Source organism: Sus scrofa, chromosome 9 (assembly GCF_054392235.1).
Source record: "Sus scrofa isolate SSC_HxYL_T2T_F1_AM1 chromosome 9, Sscrofa_HxYL_maternal_Yorkshire_Landrace_v2.0, whole genome shotgun sequence".
NCBI lineage: Eukaryota > Metazoa > Chordata > Mammalia > Artiodactyla > Suidae > Sus > Sus scrofa.
The window spans coordinates 70225071-70248539 of record NC_139391.1 but is presented as its reverse complement, the minus strand read 5'-3'; the positions used below and the strand labels follow the sequence as shown (position 1 = coordinate 70248539).

At 46.0% G+C, this 23469-nt stretch overlaps 1 protein-coding gene across 50 annotated transcripts in view; it reads right to left on the bottom strand.

The window, feature by feature from the left end:
- Positions 1-23469, bottom strand: part of NFASC (neurofascin) — a 212422-nt gene that overhangs the window by 131998 nt on the left and 56955 nt on the right. For 19 of the 50 annotated variants that reach the window (XM_084976689.1, XM_084976706.1, XM_084976701.1 and 16 more), the window contains exon 2: positions 16850-17056. The exons of the other annotated variants lie outside the window; for them this stretch is intronic. In XM_084976689.1, the coding sequence (XP_084832815.1) occupies positions 16850-17056 (207 nt within the window). The remainder of the gene's footprint in view (positions 1-16849; positions 17057-23469) is intronic. 50 annotated transcript variants of the gene reach the window in all.

Here is a 23469-nt window from a genome sequence, read left to right as displayed (position 1 = left end):
AGCATAGGGAAGTTCCCAGGCTAGGGGTCGAATTGGAGCTGTAGTTGCAGGCCTACACCACAGCCACAGCAACGTGGGATCCAGGCTATGCCTGTGACCTACACTGCAGCTCACGACAAGACTGGATCCTTAACCCACTGAGTGAGGCCAGGGATTGAACCAGCATTCTCATGGATATTAGTCAGGTTCTTAATCCAATGAGCCACAACAGGAACTCCTGAAGCTCAAATAATTTCTCAAAATCCTTGGAGATCCCTGGTGGTGCAATGGGTTAAGGATCTACTGTTGTCACTGCTGTGGAACAGGTTTGATCCCTGGCCTGGGAACCTCCATGTGCCAAGAGCATGGCCAAAAAGAAAAAAAAGATCTATATCCCTTATCTGAGGAAGAATAGATTCATCTTAGCCAGGGTCATACAGTTAGGAGCAGGACAGCCAGGAATTGAACCTGGGTCTCATCATTTCACATGACGTGGTCTTTCCTGTCCACCATGCCTCCTAACTGATGGGGAAATGGTGGTCCTGGCAGCAGAGTAAAGGAATGGAGAATTTGCTCAAGGTGACAGACATATAAGTCAACTGTGGGACAAAAGCAATGGCCTTCTGATTAATCCATCATTCTCAGTAAACCTCAAGCTCTCTTTCTCTCTTGTCCAACATCGGCAGGCACGGCTTCCAGGGAAGGTGCTGAGGAGGAAGGGTGGAGAGACAGAGGATTCCATGTTTGCCAAGGAAGGCCAGACAAATACACCGTGTGCTAGACAGTGCTCTCAAATAGCAGCTGAAAGGCACAGCTGTTTTCTAGGGGTGGAAACAGGCCCGGGACCGGTGCCACCAGGCTTGCCCGTGCAGCGGGATGTGATGCATGAACCAAGTTGAGGTCTGGATGAGGGGAGCTTGGACGGGGCCTGGGTGTGGTCCAGCTTCCTATCTGTGTCCATTGACTTCTCCATCCCTCCTGCCAGAGCCAGAAGTAACCAGCCCAGGGCAGAGAAGACCAACTTAACCAAGGCAGGCACAATCTGTGACATGAATAACTTCAGTGGCTTCCTATTTTGCAGGTGTGACAAGCACTTGCTGCTTTTGCAGCTGGCCGGGAAAAGGCATGAAGTCTACTGTCAGGTATCAAAGTCCTCCAGTGGCAATGTGGAGCCAGAAGTGCCCTGACTTTTTTTTCATCACTTGGGTAACTTTGATCATTGTGCTCTTCTTTTTTTTTTCTTTTTGCCTTTTCTAGGGCCGCATTGACAGCATATGGAGGTTCCCAGGCTAGGGGTCTAATCAGAGCTGTAGCCGCTGGCCTACACCACAGCCACAGCAATGTGGGATCCGAGCCACGTCTGTGACCTACATAGCTCACAACAACACTGGATCCTTAACTCACTGAGCAAGGCCAGGGATCGAACCCACAACCTCATGGTTCCTAGTCAGATTCGTTAACCACTGAGCCATGGACAGGAACTTCCATTGTGCTCTTATTTATCCTCCTATGCCTGTGCTTTCTATCTCTCTTATCAGCCTGGCGGCTCCCTGGGGTGGGTCTGTCACTCCCCTTCAATCTGGACCTCATAAACACTGGAGCTATGCCTCTCCCATCACACTGGGAGCTTCTGAAGGCAGGGGCTGTGCCTCTCCCATTAGACTGGAAGCTACCAAGATTAAAGGTCATAGCTCCCAATAGTTTTCAAATCCCTGGAACCCCAGGGCTCCCACCTTTTTTTTTTTTTTTTGTCTTTTTAGGGCCGCACCCGCAGCATATGGAGGTTCCCAGGCTAGGGGTTGAATCGGAGGTGTAGCCACTGGGCTACACCACAGCACAGCAACACGGGATCTGAGCCTCATCTTCAACCTACACCACATCTCACAGCAATGTCGGATCCTTAACCCATTGAGCAAGACCCAGGATCGAACCTGCGTCCTCATGGATGCTAGTCAGATTCGTTTCTGCTGAGCCATGATGGGAACTCCCCCATCTCCTTTTTTAACTTCTCCCAACACCAAGGACAGAGGCCTGCCTCCTCTCTGCCCCTGCAGTGGCTGGGATGGCCCAGTGACCTCTCAGGAATCAGTGAACCACATCGGTCAGGCTCCTGGGAGATCAGGCACTCAGTTCATCCTGTGATGTCCAAACCTCATATATCTGGACTGAGATGGGGAGCACATCTGCTGGGCTTGGTCTCTCTGCTCCCTCCCTGCCTCTCCCTCAGGCCTTCTGGCCCCATGAGCCCCGCTGTTCATCCCATGAGCAGACAGAGAGGAAGGGGTCACTCCCCCACTTTAATCACAGAGTGCTTTACCTTCTCGATTAATTGCTTCATTCTACCTCTTACAGTTTAATCATAGGAAAAAGAAAAAGGTTCTTCCTGAGAAAGAAATCTACTTTATTTTTTCAGATAACAAGGGTTATCTATATATACAATGTCTCCTTTTATATGGTATTGCCTAAAAAAAACTTAGAGGAAAAAAAAAGTCTGTGCTCAAATGGAATTTATATCTCCTCTCAGTTCATGGGTTTCATTCTTTTATTCCAAATTCAATCATCTTGTTTTACTTAAGCCATTATAAGATTCTTTGAATCCTAAATTCTACAGAGATGCATTAAAAATTATGTGTACATTTTATCTTGTTAATGATCTGAGAAGATAAAAGTATGCAGAGGTTCAGAAAATAGGCTTTAGAATTGGAGACCTAGGAGTTCCCGTCGTGGCTCAGCAGTTAACGGACCCGACTAGCATCCATGAGGATGCAGGTTCAATCCCGGGCCTCACTTGGTGGGGTAAGGCATGAGTTGGCATGTAGGTTGCAGATGCGGCTCAGATCCCCATGTTTCTATGGTTGTGGCGCAGGCCGGCAGCTACAGCTCCTATTCAACCTCTAGCCTGGGAACCTCCATATACTGCGTACACGGTCCAAAAAAAAAAAAAAGAATTGGAGACCTAGATATAAATCCCAGGTCTTATTAGTTTACCAGGGAATTATGAGCTGTGTGGCTGTGGGCCAATTACTCAACTTATCTGAGCACTGGTCTCTTCACCTATACATTGGGGACAGTATTTCTCTTCAATCCATTCTCACTGGATCTAAATTCCTTATCCTGATTTACAAGGCCTTCCCCACCTGGCTCCTGCCTATCCCTCTGCTCGGCTATCAGACTGGACTTGACAGCTCCAGCAGCCCACAGGCTGCTCCCCTTGCCTGAATTTCACTCCACCCACTCTCATCTGTCATCTTGCCTGCTGGGTCACATCTCAGTTTAAAAGTCACTGCCTCAGATATAGGAAGGGGTTAACATACTTAAAAAACAGTGCAAGCACAAATCATAATCAGACATTACATTCACAAAAACTAAAAAGAAAATTACACAAGCATAAAATAAATGGAAATCCTTCAACCAAAAAAAGAAAGGAACAAAAGAGAAAAAAACTTTCCTTGAAAAAGACACATGCACCTGTATGTTCACTGCAGCACTATTCACCAAGACATGCCAAGACATGGATACAACCTAAATGTCCATCGACAGAGGAATGGATTCAGAAGATGTGGTATATATACACAATGGAATACTACTCAGCCATAAAAAAGAACAAACTAATGCAATTTGCAGCAACATGGATGGAACTAGAGACTCTCACACTAAGTGAAGTCAGTCAGAAAAAGAAAGACAAATACTATATAATATCACATATGTGGAATCTAATATATGGCACAAATGAACCTTTCCATAGAAAAAAAAATCATGGACTTGGAGAATAGACTTGTGGTTCCCAAGAGGGAGGTGGAGGAAGTGGGATGGACTGGGAATCTGGGGTTAATAGATGCCAACTATTGCTTTTGGAATGGATAAGCAATGAGATCCTGCTGTATAGCACAGGGAACTATACCTAGTCATTGTGATGGAGCATGATAGAGGATAATGTGAAAAAAAGAGTGTGTGTGTGTGTGTGTGTGTGTGTGACTGGGTCACTTTGCTGTGCAGTAGAAATTGACAGAACACTGAAAAAATAAAAATCACTTAAAAAAAGAAAAAAAATTTAAAAGAAAATAAAAGTCACTGCCTCAGAGAGGCCTTCCTTCAGCCTCTGCTTTAGATCAAGCTAATCCCACTCTGCTGGCCAGTGCTTCCCAAACTTCAACATATAAATGAATCACCCAGTGATCCTGTTAAAACACACCACGGCACATCTGGGTGGGGCCCTACATTTGTTTTTTCTAACAAGCTGCAGGTGAGGTCTTGCTGCTGGGAGGAACACCCTTGAGAGTGACAAGGTGCCCCTGCATACCTGTAATCACTTGTTGAATGATATCTGTCTTTCTGCTAGACTGAGCTCCCTACCACAGCCCCCAGCACAGTGCCCTGCTAGACAAGAAGCATTCAAAACTACTGGCTGATTAAGCTGAGCAATATCTATAATGTCTCTAGCCTGGTTTCTGGGCAGAGTAAAAGAGATTCCATAAACGGTGTCAGCCGTTATTACCAACAACATTATTATGCACTGACTACAGCTTCTTGAGGCAAGAATCATGTCTTTTACTTCTTTTCCACCCCAAATAATTCTTAGAATGGTCCTGGACACAAAACCAAGGCCTGGAATGTGTTTATTGAATGGATGCCTAAAGGAAGGAGTGGATGACAGACTCTGGTCCACGGCCCTTTATGAGTGTCTGACATACGAAGAATGTCACAATTGGCCAGCCCTTCATATAAACCCAAACCCTCCCTTCTACCAATTCCTGCGTGTGGTTAGGCACACACAGAGTTTAAACACACATGACCAAAGAGTTACTGAGACCAAAGGGTTACTGAGAAATCCTCTGAGCAAACAAACAAGTGACAGCCCAGGAAGGAGGGTATTGTTTTAAAAATTATTTCCTTAGTCCTCAAAGAACTGGAACAAAGCAGGATTGTGCTGGCTGCCTCCCCTGCAAGAATTCATTCTAGGCCTGTCTAAATGCCAGTCTAAATGCTACTCAGAATACAATTACTAAACCCATCAAGCAGCAGCCACAGGCGGGGGCTGCAATGCTACCCTTCCCACCAATTTTGCAGCAACTTCAGGCAGTGAACCTCAGTTCTCTGTATTCAGCGTTTCTGTTACCCCATTCTGGCTCCCCCACCTCCATGTTGTTCCTTTTGGCCCCCTCCCTGCTGTCTCCTTCAGGCCAGAGAGTGGGCAGAGCTGTGTGCAGTTCAGAAGCTTCTCAACAAAATAATCTCAAGGAAGCCAGTGGATCAGACCATTTCCAGGCAACCTATCCTGTTGGCAGAACCACTTCCCTTCATTTTCAACCTCCTGCAGATCAGGAGGAAAGCAGAAACCTGATGAAAGCTCTTGAAGACTTTGTAACTCCAAGTAGGTGGTTATGGGGCTAGAGGGGCCACTTTGATAAACGGGGTTAGAAACAACCCTCAAATTCAAATGTGGGGTCTTTAGTATTTAAAAAATGAGGACGTCCTGGAGTTCCTGTGTGGCTCAGTGGGTTAAGTATGCAGCATTGTCACTGCAGCAGCTCCGGTCACTGCTGTGGTGTGGGTTTGATCCCTGGCCTGGGAACTTCCATGTACCATGGGCACGGCACCCCCCCAAAATGAGGAAGTCCTGAGTGTTGGCTTGCAAATACAAAAAAAATGTTGTTAAGGAAATAGGATTACGATCAAACCAACAAATATTTACTAGAAAGATACTGTAAGGGTAAACAGAAATAAATAAGATAGGACACCATCTGTGTGGCTTACGATCTTCTTATGGGGGATGAGATAAATATGAGACAGTAAAGAACAATGTGGTATTTAAGTAACGCCTCAGGGCTACAACATCAGAGATATTACCATGAAGTAGACATCTAAAAACCAAAAACCAAATGAATAGTAGGTAAGGCATTTCTGGAGACCACATTTTTGCTGTTGTTGTTGTTGTTGTCTTTTAGGGCTGCACCCACTGAATATGGAGGTTCCCAGGCTAGGGGTCCAATCTGAGCCATAGCTGCCAGCCTACGCTACAGCCACAGCAGTGCAGGATCCAAGTTACGTCTTCGACCTACACCACAGCTCATGGCAACACCGGATCCTTAATCCACTGATCGAGGCCAGGGATGGAATCCATGTCCTCATGTATGCTAGTCGGGTTCATTAACCACTGAGCCATGACGGGAACTCCCTGGAGACCACATCTTAAAGCTCACTTCTGTAAGGTGAAATCCTGTCTCAGCTGCTCCAGCCACATTCAGTATCATCAGCCAAAATCAGAATGGGAATGAATAAAGGCAGTGAGACTAGAGGCTGTATTAGGCATTACCCAAGGAGCAGAGATCAATGACACAAAGGGGCAGATGCGTTCGGAAGCCGGATGGATGTACAACAGCGAAAGTGCATCAGAGTTCAGAGAAGGAAACGATTGTAGGAGCCTTGAGGGGAGGGGTGGTGGCTGCCGGAGGTGAGATGGGGGCTCTTGAGCAAACTGTTAGTTTAGGTCTTGAAAGCTTAAGGAAGGGGATAGAATTTAAGTTAGGCAGGAAAGGCACAAGTCATTTGATACTGGGTTGTGTGTGTGCAACAGTTCAAGGCTGGTCTGGGGGGCAGGAAGGGTGCCAGTTTGAATGGAGAGGAAAGTTCATGCAGAGAGGAGTGGGAGAGGCGTTGGAAAAAATGTGGAAAGCTCTGAATGCCAGGCTAGAGGTTTCTTCTTTCTTTTTAAATTTCACAAGTAACACAGAATACATTCTTGAGGCAAAAGACTCAAGTGATACAGATGAAGTTAACGCACCCTCAACACCTTCTTCTCACACCCAAGTCTCTTCCACGTAGACAACACTGTTACTGGCTCGGCAGCTATCCTTCTGTCAGGCTAGAGACTTCATGTAACAGGCAATGGAGACTCACTGGGACTTTCTGAACCAGGGTCTGTGTTCACATCGGGAACAGTCGGCAGAGGTGAGCAGGTGACTCCTCAAGAATGGAGTAAAGTGGAGTTCCCGTCATGGTGCATTGGAAACAAATTCGACTAGGAACCATGAGGTTGCGGGTTCGATCCCTGGCCTCGCTCAGTGGGTTAAGGATCTGGCATTGCTGTGAGCTGTGGTGTAGGTCGCAGATGAGGCTCAGATCCCACGTTGCTGTGGCTGTGGTGTAGGCCGGCGGCAACAGCTCTGATTAGACCCCTTAGCCTGGGAACCTCCATGTGCCTCGGGTGCAGCCTTAAAAAGACAAAAAGGCAAAAAAAAAAAAAAAAAAAAAAGAATAGAGTAAAGCAAGGCCTGAGAAACTGGGACTGCAAGAGATTGATCCAAGAAAGGAGAATAAGTGATAAAATATTTTAAAGGGAGGAGCTGAATGGGGAGACCAGGAGCATGGGACAAGATCCACCACAAACAGAACAAAAGTGATGGGAACACAGGATTTTCAAAATCAGAATTAGCTGCACCGATCAAGATGGTGAGGAAATTGACTTCAATACTGAGCTAGAACTGAACAGAACACAGAGGATTGATTTAGTACCCCAAGCAAGAAAGACCTCCGAGGAATAACAGAGGCCAAAAAAAAGGTGGTAGGGAGAAGGATCTACTCATGTTACCTGTTTCAGTGGTGAAATAACTGTTCTTACTACATAGAAGCCACTTAATAAATGTTGGATTGAATGTTTTCAAGCTTATGTTACCAGGACCAAAAATAGGAATACGGAAGACACCATTAGTTTCTTACTCAACAGCCATCCACCTTCTTCCTTGGTTTTCAGAACCTCACTTTTTTCTGGTGGTATCAGGCTCACAGAAGGTGGATTTTCCTCTCACTTGATAAATCAGCATGGTAACACCACCCCCCTTTGCTCCTGCCTGGTTTAGGGATGGCCAAGTTGGCCAATGAGACTTAAGAAGAAGTCAGCTGGGCAAACTTCCGATAGAGATTTTTATCTCAATCAAAGATACAACAGAGGCCTGGTATTTTCTTCTTACCAAGAACTTGACTATTTTAGGCTTATGATGCTCGCAAGTATGGCAGCCATCCCATTACCATGAGTGGTAAACCGGGGGACTAAGAGTCGACAAACTTAAGATACCAAAAAGAAAAAAAACAAAAGCCAGGTCCTTTATAACATTAAATCCCGCTCCAACCTGAAGTTACCTACCTTCGCGCTGCTTGTTATGAGAGACAATTAAGTATCCTTTTACATAAGCCTCTGGTACCTAAGCCTCTGTTATCTGGTCATTCTCTTCCCAGTCATCTGAAGGCTGGCAAATGGTTACCAGTGAGATGATCTGTTACCAGCTTTTATTAAGACCTTGAAATGTTTAATTGGGCAACAAATTTCTTGCTGTATACTGGACTTAGTGAACAAGGGGAGGGGAAAGCGGGGAGGAGCTGGACAGAACAGGGAAAAGGCCTAAAACTGCTAGAGCAGCCCAGAAGCAGTAAACTCAATTCAGCTCAAACCAGTGCAGGGCAATACAATGCAACTTAAAACTAATTTTTTTTTTCCCATTTTTACTGTTCTTTATTTTTTTTTCCCCAATACATTATTTTTTTTCCTACTGTACAGCATGGTGATCCAGGTACACATACATGTATACATTCTTTTTTCTCACATTATCATGCTCCATCATAAGGGACTAGATATAGTTCCCAGTGCTATACAGCAGGATCTCGTTGCTAATCCATTCCAAAGGTAATAGTCTGCATCTTTTTTTTTTTTTTTTTGTCTTTTTGCCTTTTTTCTAGGGCCACTCCCAGGGCATATGGAGATTCCCAGGCTAGGGGTCGAATAGGAGTTGTAGCCGCCGGCCTACACCACAGCCACAGCAATGCGGGATCCGAGCCATGTCTGCAACCTACACCACAGCTCACGGCAACGCTGGATCCTTAACCAGTCTGTATCTATTAACTCCAAGCTCCCAATCCATCCCACTCCCTCCACTGACTTTAACAAATATTACTACTGTGTCCTGTATTTACAAAGCCCTTTGGGGAACAAAATGCTGAACACGTGGCCCACTGTGTTCCAAGAATCTCTTTCTCTTTTTCTTCAGCAATCATAGATTAAGTATGAGGTCCTGTTACTAGATCACTTCCTGGCCTTCTTCAAAGGTCCTGCTTCCCTTCCCTGTACTTCAAACGTGGCTATTTCCCAGGCTCTCACTCTCAAGCAATATCTTCTTAGTCTACACAATCCCCCTGGAGAATCTGACCTCTGCCAATGGTTTTAATCACCTCCTACTCAATACGACTCCCAATTAATTTCTCATGTCCTTCCTTCTCTGCTGCAATTAAGTCCACATTTACAATTATTTACTGACCATCTCCACTCAGATCTCCCATAGGTACCTTAAAACCACACTAAGCCAGACCTCTGATCGTCTCCACCAAGCCTCTTCCTCTTCTTTATAATCACTTTATCAGAGAATGACACTGTTGTCCACCTGGCTGAACTTGAGAACCAGACCCTTCTCTTTCTCTAAGCCTCCCACTCCCAATTCCTATCTCTTTTGTATCTAATGACTCTGTTCCTTACTATCTTCATGCTTCCTGCTGTGCTTTAGTTCAAGTCTCAACAGGATGACTACAAAACCTGATCATTGTTTTTCTGCTCCCTAACAATTTTTATCTTTGGGCTTCAGCAAGGTGTATGGTACAGTTCTGCTTTGCTGTGGCCATGGAAATTGCAGACGTCCTGAGGACCTGGAACATTTGGGTCAAAAGGCTAAGTGCATGTGTTTTAGCCCAGCCCAGGGACCATCACTAATTACAGTCTCTCTCTCTCTCTCTCTTTTTTTTTTTTTTTTGTCTTTTTGTCTTTCTAGGGCTGCACCTGTGGCACATGGAGATTCCCAGGCTAGGGGTTCAATTGGAGCTGTAACCGCCGGCCTATACCAGAGCCACAGCAACACAGGATCTGAGCCGTGTCTGCGACCTATACCACAGCTCACGGCAATGCTGGATTCCCCATCCCACTGAGCGAGGCCAGGGATCGAACCCACAACCTCATGGTTCCTAGTTGGATTCGTTAACTGCTGAGCCACAATGGGAACTCTCCTTTCCATTCTTCATTCCAGGTTGTCTTGTCCCTCCTGTCCCAGCAACTGATTATAGCAGAATGCAAGCTGCAGAACTCTGAGCTACTCTATCTGCCTCTCCTGCTTGGGATTAGGTTGGGCTGCCTGACATGTGAAGGCCTGAGATGTGATGGGGATAGGAAAGGTTTGGGGGTGTCTAGAAAGAGAAAAGCACCTCAGCTGGAGAAGCAGATGGCCCATGGAGCTGGGGTTCGACCAGGCGACTGTGAGGGGCATGAGCAACACAGCTGAGGCCTGGACGGCAGAGGTCCTGGGCTCTTGTTTTCACCAAGTCACTTAACCCCCTTGGCCTTTGTTTCCTACCTTCACAAAACAGCAGTGTTACAAAGGAAGATTCAATATCTTAGCCCAGGCTACCCAACCTTAAATAATTCTAGACCCTTCTACCAGAAGTGAAATATATAGGCCGGAGGTGAAAGGTAGGGCCATTTACCTATTTCATCATTTATATGTAAACTGCAAAATTCCATCATAGTTCCATTTGTAATATAAGTGCATATTTCATTCCTATAGTGTAATGCTGTCCAACAGAAATATAGTAACACAAGCCACATGGGCAATTTTTTTTTTTTTTTTGCTCTTTAGGGCCACACCTACGGCATATGGAGGTTCCTAGGCTAGGAGACAAATCGGGGCTACAGCTGCTGGTCTACACCACAGCCACAGCAACACCGATCTGAGCCACATCTGCAACCTACACCTCAGCTCACAGCAATGCCAGATCCTTAAACCACTGAGCGAGGCCTGATCAAACCTGCAACCTCGTGGTTCCTAGTCAGATTCGTTTCTGCTGCGTCACAGCAGGAACTCCTAGGCAATTTTTAATTTTCTAATTGTCATATTAAAAAGCTAAAAAGAGAAAGGCAAATAGGAACAGGTGAACTTAATATATTTTATTGAACCCCATACTTAAAATTGATCACTTCAACATGTAATCAATATATGAAAATTATTAATGAGGTAGTTGACATTAGCCATATTTATCCTAGTCTTCAAGACCCTTACAGCACAGCTCCAATCGGGCCAGGCACATTTCAAGTGCTCAAGAGCCAAGTGCTTATAGTTGCTACCATGTTGGACAGGGCAGCCCTTGACCAAACAGCTGGCAGCAGCAGCTGCCAGATGTATGAGGCCATCTTACATCATCCAGCCTCCTGGGACACCAAGTGACGCAGCCACATGAGGGACTCTGGGCATGGCCACCAGAAGAATGTCCCAAACAAGCCCTGCTTAAATTATTGACCACAGAACTGTGAATAAATGACATGATTGTTGCCTTAAGCCCCTAAGGTTCGGGGGTGGCTTGTTATGTAGCAATAGAAAATTGATAAAGCAGAAGACAGTAAAGACCTTACTAAAGGTCTTGAGAGTTCACCGAAGGAAGGGGTTACCTCTTCAAGAGGGTAAAGAAGGATAAAGGTACGAGTTCCCGTCATGGCTCAGTGGTTAACGACTCCAACTAGGAAACACGAGGTTGCGGGTTCGATCCCTGGCCTCCCTCAGTGGGTTAAGGACCCAGTGTTGCAGTGAGCTGTGGTGTAGACCAGTGGCTACAGCTCTGATTAGACCCCTAGCCTGGAAACCTCCATATTGCTGCAGGAGCGGCCCTAGAAAAGGCAAAAAGACAAAAAAAAAAAAAGAAGGCTGAAGGTAATCTAGTAAAAGAAATGTTCAAATGGATAGTCAAGCCAGAGATTCACTTTATTCAAATATGTTTCAACTTTGCAAACCCTGAGCCCTACTCTTATGCCTATGTATTGCTTCCTATGGAGCTCATTTATTTACTCAAAAAAAAAAAAAAAAAAGGTATCACATGCCCACAGAGATGCAAGCCATATCCCTGGTGCTCAGTATGAACAGTGGACACCACAGAACCATCTTCCCTGGGCTGGGTTAGGTGCAGGGTTCCAAAGAGTGCAGGACTAGAGAAGATAATGGTTTCCTTGCAGACTAGGTTCAGAGATTTGGGCCACAGCAGACTACCTGGTAGCTGTTATTGCTTACCTGGATGTCTTTCCTCTTGCTCTCCATCCACAAGGAAAGCCAGGGCTTCCTGGCACCACCCCAGCCCCATTCTATGCTCCACACTCTTGCTGATACTGAAAGAAAGTCCATCTTGCCTCCGGGCTATTGTGGTGTGTAGCTGTGTGGTCAAGTACCTCTCAGCCATATCTGACGCCAGGGCCTTTGACATTTCCTTCCAGCCCCAGACACTGCTGTAGTGCCCAGCTCTGTGAGAGCTACCCACTTCACACGGGCACCACCCAACAGTGCCTAGGCTATGTCTGCTTCCTGTACCTCCTCCTTCTTGCCCTAGGGCTCCCTGTTGACACTGGGGGGTGAGACACAGCAGGGCCTACTCAGGGAGCCCAGGCCTGTATCACCAGGAATGCAGGGGAATTATGCCCAGTGGGATGAGGGGACCCTTTCCACTCCTGATTATCTGGAGGAACAGTCAGTTCTTACAACCCTGAAAGACTGAATCACTGGCTGGGCTTGATACCAGGTGGCAGCCAGATCAATAATATATCCTCACACAGGCCTGCCCTCTTCCCTGCATCTCTCACCTTTTCTTTCACTTCTATTCTCTAGCATTCTTGTCCTGATAACGGTGTAGCCTTTGCCTTAGGTTCTGTGTTCCAGGGACTCCAGGCCAGAGGCCAAGTAATGGAGGATCCTGCCAAGGGGTAGATCTTTACATTTCACCCCCAAATATAATGCCAGGCATCTTCTTCTTTTTTTGCATTTTAGGGCAGCACCTGCAGCATATGGAGATTCCCAGGCTAGGGGTTCAAACTGGAGCTACGGCTGCCCGCTTACGTCACAGCTACAGCAACGCCAGATCCGAGCCGCGTCTGCAACCTACACCACAGCTCACCGCAACACCGGATCCTTAACCCACTGAGTGAGGCTGGGGATCAAACCCACTTGCAACCTCATGGTTCCTAGTTGGATTTGTTTCCGATGCGCCACAACGGGAACTCCATTTTTTGCTTGTTTGGTTTTTGTGGACTTTCTTTTTCTTTCTTTTTTTTTTTTTTTTTTTGGCATCTTCTGTCTGTTTCAGTGAAGACCCAAATTTCTCTGGTTTTCAGTTGAGATAATTCCTTCTCTGCCATCCCACTCTGCTTGCCCAAGAAGGTCCAGGCCAAGACCAGAGCATGCATGCACTCTCACTCCCCTCGACCACCTTTCAGAAAAGGGCCCCTCACTTTCCAAAGACACAGACCCTGTTTTTCTTGAGTATTTTTACTTAGGATACTTAAAAATACTTCCCTTCTCCCCTTCTCCTGGTATTCACACCTCATTTAGGAATAAGAGCTTGAGTTTCATATGCTCCCTTGATTGACCTACAAAGTACTGGGGTGGGATGCCCAAAGGCCTGCCTTGCAAAACTGCCTAGATTTTCAAGTTGAACCATTTGGTTTCCTCAAGCATCTTGGAAGCTCTGGGGAAGCACAGGCCAGGTCTCACCCAGGTCTGGCGCTGAGGCCACTCCCAACACAAGCACAAGCTGAGCACACACTATTTGAATGAATGGATGGAGGAAGTGATGGGTGTTATCAAGGAGGCGTCTCAGGGGATTTAAAGCGCTAACACCCAGCAAGTCAGCAGTATTTGCCTCTGTGCCCTGCAGCACCCTAAGCAGATGTAAGGGGGCAGCTCTCAGGGACAGGGGAGGTCCCCCAAGACTTTGCTGGTCTCCTGTGGTGACTCTGTGACAACAAAACAGAAAAAGGTAGTCAGTTGCTGGAGAGGGATTATCCTTCTAAGCAGCAGCATGATGCCGAGATAAGGTGGGGTCTGGTTACGGTTAGTAGCAAGCATTGATGTTAAGAGATTCTGCAAATTTGTACTCTGAAGACCCGATGACAGCTCCCAGCCAGACAGATCACCAATTACCACCAATTACCACAGTACATTGACCTTCCACAATGGTTCCTGGGATCTGGGAACTCTTTACAAGCCTCCATTCCAACCCGACTGAAAGGAAACAAGGATAACACGCATTTGGAGGTGGGTGTCTGGACGACCTCATTCTAGAAAAGGGCCTGGAGGAAGAGAAACACAAAGTCCCCAGATCTGACACGGCATTTGCCATTGCGTTGGGACGTGGGTAAAGGGAACTGTAAACCAGGAAACCCTGTATGGAAAGGCAGCACATCTGCTGATACAAAGTGAGTAAAAATGATGCTATTCTGAGCCAACAGGGATTCTGTGGATTAACCGCCACATCTGCTTCACTGTTCCCCTCTGTTAACCTGGATAATGGAGCACTAGAGGTAGATGAAAAGAGTATTTCTGACGACTTCAATAATGGGCCTGGGCATCTTGCTGCTTTAAAATTAAAATGAATGAACATGCGGGTGCATGCATCTTTTTTTTTTTTTTTGTCTTTTGTCCTTTTTTAGGGCCGCACCTGCGGCAAAATGGAGGTTCCAGCCTAGGGGTCTAATCGGAGCTGTTGCTGCCAGCCTACACCACAGCCATAGTAACTTGGGATCCGAGCCGCATCTATGACCTACACCACAGCTCACGGCAGTGCTGGATCCCCAACTCACTGATTGAGGCCAGAGGTCGAACCCACAACCTCGTGGTTCCTAGTCTGATTCGTTTCTGCTGCGCCACGAAGAGAACTCCTACATGTGTCTTTTTTAAGGAAAGTTTTGTCTGGATATATGCCTAAGAGTGGGATTGCTGGGTCATATGGTAATTCTATGTATAGTTTTCTAAGGTACCTCCATACTGTTCTCCACAGTGGTTGTACCAGCTTACATTCCCACCAACAGTGCAGGAGGGTTCCCTTTTCTCCACACCCCCTCCAGCATTTGTTATTTGTGGACTTATTCATGTTGGCCATTCTGACTGATGTGAGGTGGCAAATCATGGTAGTTTTGATTTGCATTTCTCTAAGAATCAGGGATGTTGAGCATTTTTTCATGTGCTTGTTGGCCATCTGTGTATCTTCCTTGGAGAAATGTCTCTTCAGGTCTTTTGCCCATTTTTCCATTGGGTTGTTAGTTTTTTTGCTGTTGAGTTGTATAAGTTGTTTGTATATTTTAGAGATTACACCCTTGTCAGTTGCATCATTTGAAACTATTTTCTCCCATTCTGTAAGTTGTCTTTTTATTTTCTTTTTTGTTTCCTTTGCTGTGCAAAAGCTTGTGAGTTTGATTAGGTCCCATTGATTTATTTTTGCTTTTATTTCTGTTGCCTTGGGAGACTGACCCGAGAATTCATTGCAGCTCTATTCACAATAGCCAAGGCATGGAAACCACCCAAATGTCCATCGACAGACGATTGGATTAGAAAGATGTGGCATATATACACATGGAATACTACTCATCCATAAAAAAGAACAAAATAATGCCATTTGCAGCAACATGGATGGAGCTCTCATACTGAGTGAAGTGAGTCAGAAAGAGAAAGACAAATACCGTATGATATCACTTATATATGGTATCTAATATACAGCACAAATGAATCTTTCCACAGAAAAGAAAATCATGGACTTGAAGAATAGACTTGTGGTTGCCTGGGGGGAGGGGGAAGGAGTGGGAGGGATTGGGAGCTTGGGGATAATGGCTGCAAACTATTGCTTTTAGAGTGGATTAGCAATGAGATCCTGCTGTGTAGCACTGAGAACTATGTCTAGTTACTTATGACATAGCATGATAATGGGAGAAAAGAAGAATGTACACATGTATGTGTAACTGGGTCCCCATGCTGTATAGCAGAAAAAAACTGTATTAGGGAAATAGCAATAAAAAATGAAAAAATGAAAATTAAAAAGAAAAAGTGAGTAACCTAGCCACTCAGTTCCCACTCAGCTCTCTGACCCTGGGTAGGGTGTTTAAGCGATGCTGATTATAAGCCTTTTAGGAGTTCTACACATGGTTGTTATTGGTTTAACTTCACTGATAGGATTCAATAAATCAACCAAGAAGAGAAGGTTGTGTAGTCTGAAATTTCCTTAAACTTAAAAATATAATAATTTTGGTTCTGCAGTTTCACAATATCCTCTCGCGTCTGCTGAAGAGACATTTGGATTTTCGCAGACTTGGGCTAGAAGTGTGAGTTGGCAAGTCTAGAGCCTGTTCTTTCTTCTCCTTCAGCCCCCAACCCTCTGCCAATTCTAGGAGTCGCTGTTCTGGATCTCTCCAGGCGAGAGTGGAGCCCAGGGAAGACACATTCTTCAACCCTCAAGTTGGCACCTATTTGCAGGCAGAAGACACTAGGCTTCCCAATGGCCCCTCTAATTCCAGGGCAGCACAGGATGCCCTGGAGGTGGTGCAGCCCCAGAGACTCTCGGGTGGTAGCAAAAACCAATCCAAGTAGTTGGTGATTTCTTACAAAATGCCCGGCCCTGGAACCCTGACTGACAGCATTCTAGCCCTCTTGTCACACTCCTTCATTAATTCTGTAAGTATTTCTTTTTTCTTTTATTTATTTTGTGTCTTTTTAGGGCCGTACCTGTGGCATATGGAGGTTCCCAGGCCAGGTGTCGAATCGGAGCTATCTATAGCTGCCAGCCTACGCCACAGCTACAGCAACTTGGGATCTGAGCCACATCTGTGATCCATACCACAGTTTGCGGCAACACCAGATCTTTCACCCACCGAGCGAAGCCGGTAATCAAACCTTCATCCTCATGGATGCTAGTCAGGCTCAGTACCGCTAAGCCACAACGGGAACTCCCTGTAAATATTTCTTAATCTCTACTGCATGTGAGATCTTCCCAGGCAACCACCTGGCATGCTGCTTCCCAGATTACAATCATATTCCACCTGGAGGATTTAAGGTGCAGTGTAATGGGTTTGGATCCACTGGTTCCAGACTGCAATGCAGTGGGAGTGTTTGGGGCCTGGCAAGAACTGATGGACAGGCAGAGTTCTCTTGTGGCGCAGCAGGTTAAGGATTCAGCATCGTCACTGCAGCAGCTCAGATCACTGTTGTGGAACAGGTTCAGTCTCTGGCCCGGGAACTTCCATATACTGCAGGGACGGTAAGAAGAATAAAAAAAAAAAAGATTTGGTGAACAGGAATACAATCAGATGCCCAAAGACAAAGAGGGAGACAAATATGTATGGACATTGCTGGCAGTGAAGTCAGAGCAGAGCCAAGGAGAAGAGAGAAAATTTAGGACACTATTTGCAATCTTTGGTAGTAAACTGGAAATAACAGGTCTCTTTATCACAAAGCCTTAGGGCAGCTGATTCACCTTCCAACAGATGGATAAGGGCCAGGCCCTGTTTCAGCTCTGTTTGCCCACTAATTTGTTAATAGCAGATCCATATTTCCAGCCTCAAGCTCCCAGAATCAAAAGCAAATCAGGTTCCTCAAAAAATTAAACACAGAATTACCCTATGACCCAACAATGCCACTTCTGGGTATACAGTCCAAAGAAGGGAAAACAAGGACTCAAAGAGATATTCGCATGCCCATGTTCACAGCAACATTTTCACGATAACCAAGAGGTGGAAGCAACCGCGGACTGGATAAACAAAATGTGGTGTATACATACAATGGAACAATATTCAGCTTTAAAAAGGAACTGAGGGGTTCCTGTCATGGCTCTGCAGTTAACGAACCCGACTAGCATCTGTGAGGACACAGGTTGGATCCCTGGCCTCGCTCAGTGGGTTAAGGATCGGGCATTGCGGTGAGCTGCAGTGTAGCTCAGAGATACGGCTCGGATTCTGTGTTACTGTGGCCGTTGTGTTGGCCGGCAACTGCAGCTCCGATGAGACCCCTAGCCTGGGAACCTTCATATGCCACAGGTGCAGCCCTAAAAAAGCAATAAATAAATAAATAAATAAATAGGAATTGAATTCTGACAAATGCTTCAAGGCGGATGAACCTTGAAGACATTGTGCTAAGTGAATAAGCCAGTCACAGAAGGACAAATACTACATGGTTCCACTTATATGAGGCGCCTAGAATAGTCAAATTCATAGAGATAGAAAGTAGAATGGTGGTTGCCAGGGGTTGGAGGACAAAGAGATGTTGTTGGATGGGTACAGAGTTTCAGTTGGGGAAAGATAATGATGGATAGTGGTGGTGATGGCTGCAGTGGTTAAAATGGTAATTTTATGTGGTATGTATTTTATCACAACTTTTAGAAAAGCAAATCAAACACGAGTCATTCGTATGGTGAAATAAAAATCATGACACAGTTGTACTAAAAGGGATAACAGTGGTCAGATTATTTGAAACCAGGAAGGTCTTACAAAATCTTTAAAACCTACATGCTCGTGTTAACTAGCGTCTAACCAGGAAATAATAATCTCAGATCCAGGTGTTCCCGTCGTGGTGCAGTGGTTAACGAATCCGACTAGGAACCATGAGGTTGCAGGTTCGGTCCCTGCCCTTGCTCAGTGGGTTAACAATCCGGCGTTGCCGTGAGCTGTGGTGTAGGTTGCAGATGCGGCTCGGATCCCGTGTTGCTGTGGCTCTGGAGTAGGCCGGTGCTACAGTTCCGATTAGACCCCTAGCCTGGGAACCTCCATATGCTGCGGGAGCGGCCCAAAGAAATAGCAAAAAGACAAAAAATAAAAAATTTAAAAAAATAATAATAATCTCAGATCCAGCTTCGTCGCTGATTTAATCATATGATGCTTGGTAAAGGAGTCATTTCTCCCTGTATCTCAGTTTAACAACATGAAAAATAAAGGGGTTGGATTTAATGACCAAAGCCCTTTTCAGTTAGGTCAGGAGGTCTCAAGATATGGTCCAGGAGCAACAGCATCACCCGGGAGTATATTAAAATGCAAACGATGGATACAGATGGCCACCAAGCACATGGACAAATGCTCAACATCACTGATTATTAGAGAAATGCAAATCAAAACTACCATGAGTTGCCACCTCACACCAGTCAGAATAGCCATCCTTAATAAGTCCACAAATAAAAAATGCTGGAGAGGGTGTGGAGAAAAGGGAACCCTCCTGTACTGTTGGTTGGAATGTAAATTGGTACAACCACTATGGAAAACCGTATGGAGGTACCTCAGAAAACTAAATATTGAACTAGCATATGATCCAGCAATCCCACTCTTAGGCATATATCCAGACAAAACTTTTCTTGAAAAAGACATTTGCACCCATATGTTCACTGCAGCACCATTCACAATAGCCAAGACATGGAAACAACCTATATGTTCATTGAGAGATGAATGGATTAAGAAGTTGTGGTAAATATACACAGTGGAATACTACTCAGCCACAAAAAAGAACAAACTAATGCCATTTGCAGCAACAGGGATAGAACTAGAGACTCTCACACTAACTGAAGTTAAGTCAGAAAGAGAAAGACAAATACTAGATGACATCACTTATATCTGGAATCTAATATATGGCACAAATGAACCTTTCCACAGAAAAGAAAATCATGGACATGGAGAACAGACTTGTGGTTGCCAAGGTGGAGGAGGAGGGAGTGGGATGGACTGGGAATCTGGGGTTAATAGATGCAAACTATTGCCTTTGGAATGGATAAGCAATGGGATTCTGCTGTATAGCACTGGGAACTATATCTTAGTCACTTATGATGGAGCATGATAATGTGAGAAAAAGAATGTATATTGTATGTGTGACTGAATCACCTTGCTGTCCAGCAGAAAATTGACAGAACACTGTAAACTAGCTACAATGGAAAAAAATTAAAATCACTATTAAAAAAAAAAAAGGAGAGAAAAAAATGCAAATGAATGAGCCCCACCCCAGACTTACTGAATCAGAAGCTCCGTGCCAGGACCCAGCCACCTGGCTTTGAAAAAGCAGAGAGGTTTGAAAACCACTGACATAAAACATTTGATGTTTGTATAATGGATAATGAACTGGGTAAGCCACATGTTTAAGAAAATAAAAAGCACAGATATCCAAACACATAAAACAAATGCATTAGGAAATGAATAGGAATGAAGAGGATAATCGCTTTTTAAAAACATTAGATGTAACTATAATGTAGCAAATTCATTTTTTAAATAATCAGAATTAATATGCCCAAACAAGTACCGTCCTTAAAATATTAAGAACCTTCTAACTCTGTCCTAAGGATGCAACCCTTACACAAAAGATTTTTGAAATTTTCTTTGGAACCATTTCTGAGTCAGTTTCAAAGCTGGATGAAATCAGTTTCATTTGTTTGCAACTAAAAGTACCCTCATTCAGCTTGATCTTATACTTATTTTCCTGATGAGCCTGCTCCCTGAAATCAAATTCCCTCCAAGAGGAAGAAGACTACCCATCACAGTGAATGAACGTGCTGCAGGCTCAAAGGCAGATGCCAAAGCAGAGCTCACACACATTCTGGATAATGACAGACTCTTGTGTTTGGCATCGCAGGGTGCCTGTCTGGATATTGGGCAATGCTTGCTGCCGCCCAGCTCAGACCTGAGAGCTAGAGGTGGAGCAAAAGACCAACCCACTTGGCTAGATCCATCCTCCAAAGTGAGTGGCATGGTCATTACCATTTCACAGGTGAAGCTACTAAAGCCAGAGGAGCTGACATTTGCCAAAGGCGACAGAACGAACAGGTGCAACCAGCACTGCACGTTGCTAAAGAACCCTGAATAGGCTAAGACCTTGGAGCCCCAGGGAGTGGAGGCTGGATGAGAATGGAAGGCCCAACCCACCAGGCGGTGATGTCAGATCAGAAGAGGAGGCTCCAGCCTAGCCGCTTTCTTCTGCAAACAAAAGCCTCTTTTGAATTTACTGAATACTTTGGCACCAGCCCTGGTAGATTTTTTCTCCTTCGGTGGGTTGGAAAATATTTCTAGCATCCCACAGAGTCCAGTGAGAGCGAAGAAGGTGGACGATTCCTCCTCTATCTAGCCACACAGACTCTCTAGCTTTTGGGAAGGCGGTGCCACGAACCTCACCCCTGGGAGGGCAAGGCGAGGGTGAGGATGGAGGGTTCTGTTCCCATGGCTACTGGCCCCTCAGCCAGCGGACTTCCTCCTTGCTCCACACATGTTATTCTAAAGTGTACATTTTGGGGGCAGGGGATACTAAAAGGAGAATATTATTTTGTATATACATTTTTTCCTAATCCCCCCCTTTACTCCTCCAAAGACCTCTAAAGCCATCTTCTTCCCTTTGTGGCTCTCTCCCCACCATCCTTATGGTCTAAATCTCCCCATTTTAGATTTCTATGTATGTTGAGCACGGTCTTCTGTTTTACATATAATTCTCTCTCCAGCCAGAATATGTGCCCAGTGGCTGATGCATGATTCTCTTTATTTATTTATTTATTTACTTTGTCTTTTCTAGAGCCGCTCCCGCGGCATATGGAGGTTCCCAGGCTAGGGGTCTAATTGGGAGCTGTAGCCGCCGGCCTACACCACAGCCACAGCAATGCGGGATCCGAGCCATGTCTGTGACCTACACCACCGCTCATGGCAACGCCGGATCCTTAACCCACTGAGTGAGGCCAGGGATCGAACCCGCAACCTCATGGTTCCTAGTCGGATTCGTTAACCACTGAGCCACGATGGGAACTCCATGATTCTCTTTATTTTCTAGAGCATCTGGCACAGCACTAGACACCATGTAGACACTCAGCCGTCATGTGGAGCTGATGCAGAGGCTAGGTTACCTTATCAGGTATTCGTACTAGGTGCTGGGCACTCCGGTAAGTGCTCTGTTGATGCGTATTATCTCAGTGAGTTATCACACGGTGCAAGGTGCCAGGGGCTATTAGCTCCACTTTTCAGAGAAGAAAACTGAGGCTCAAAAAGGTTTTTTTTTTTTTTTTTTTTTTTTTTTTTGTCTTTTTGCTATTTCTTTGGGCCGCTCCCGCGGCATATGGAGGTTCCCAGGCTAGGGGTTGAATCGGAGCTGTAGCCACTGGCCTACGCCAGAGCCACAGCAACGCGGGATCCGAGCCGCGTCTGCAACCTACACCACAGCTCAAGGCAACGCCGGATCCTTAACCCACTGAGCAAGGGCAGGGACCGAACCCGCAACCTCATGGTTCCTAGTCGGATTCGTTAACCACTGCGCCACGACGGGAACTTCAAAAAGGTTAAGGAGCCTATTCAAGGTCAAGGAGGTTAAGTGGCATATTCAAGGTCAAGGGGAGAGGCTCAGGTGCAAAGCTACATCTCCTGAATTCCAAAACCAGAGCTCTTAACACTTAGACAGGGCTCATTCCTTGGCGTTCTAAATTAAAGATTTAGAAACCCCGCTGACCTTATCTTTTACTTCAGGTATTTCTGCCCCAGCTGGTTCTGCCTGCTCCCTTCTCAACCTCCACACTCTCCTGTCTCCAGATCCATGCGGTAATTTCAGGAACCACCACAAGATGACTGGCCCTGGAAGAATGAGCAGGAGGTGGACAAGGAAACTGTGGATAGAAAAGGGTCGGGTGTTTTGGGGCACAGGTCCCCTTCCTCGGGTTCAGCTGCCTTTCCATTTGGAAGCCATGCTACACACAGGCATTACCTGCAGGACTAAAAGTCCCCCAGACACAGTCCTGCTGGAAGCCTGACAGGGTGAGGAAGTCACATCACAACCCTGTATCCAAGGAGAACAGCCGTCCCTCCAGCAGAGAGTGGGATCCATTTATTTTAATCTCCCAAAGCAAACCTCAATACTTCTTAGCGAGACACGGGCTTCCGAAAACCAAGGTGCCGAGGTACTGTTGCCTGAATCTCATCACCTGCCCAGGTTCCTGTCCCAGATAGGAGACAGCAGAAAGAGCACTGAGCTGGGTGTCAGGACAGTCAGGCTCGCGTCCAGGCCCTTCAGTAGCTCTCTGGGCCTTAAGCACCTCATCCGGCCAACAAAGAGGTTGCTACCTGGTTTGTAAAGGGCCTCCCAGCTTCTTAGGGCGGCAGTCTGATCAGGCTGCAGAAGCTGCCTTGCCAATCACATGCTGCTGCCTCAGCCAGGCTGCAGACAGCAGACAGCTGATGCAGGAGATAGGGCCGAATCCTGGCCCAGTCCCCGGGAATTTGACCCCGCTCCCCCTCAACCACAGGCAAGCTCTGACAGTCTCCCAAGGAAAATGCTGACCTCTGGCCTGGTTGATTTGCAGTGAAACAAAGGCCTGCAAGCTGGTAAGCTGGGAACCGTCCTCCTCGGGGCTGGGTCATCTTCCACCTGCCAGCTGACTCCTGCACACCCTCCATGCCCCAGCTGCATGGACCACAGGAGGGGGGGCCCCGTCATGCCCACACGACTTCAGTGAGACATAAGTGATGAGGAAGGGGCCAGAAAGCAGAGTTTATGGGTCACTGCTCCACCGCAGTCCCAGCCTGCACAGCTGTCACTCAAATTCAGGCTTTCATGCTCCTCAACTTAACTGCTTCACCTTGTTCTAGCCAAGTTCAGACTCCCTTTCCATCAGGCGCAGATGCTCCCCAAAGGCTGATGAGGGCCTGTCTGTTATGGCTTCTGCGCA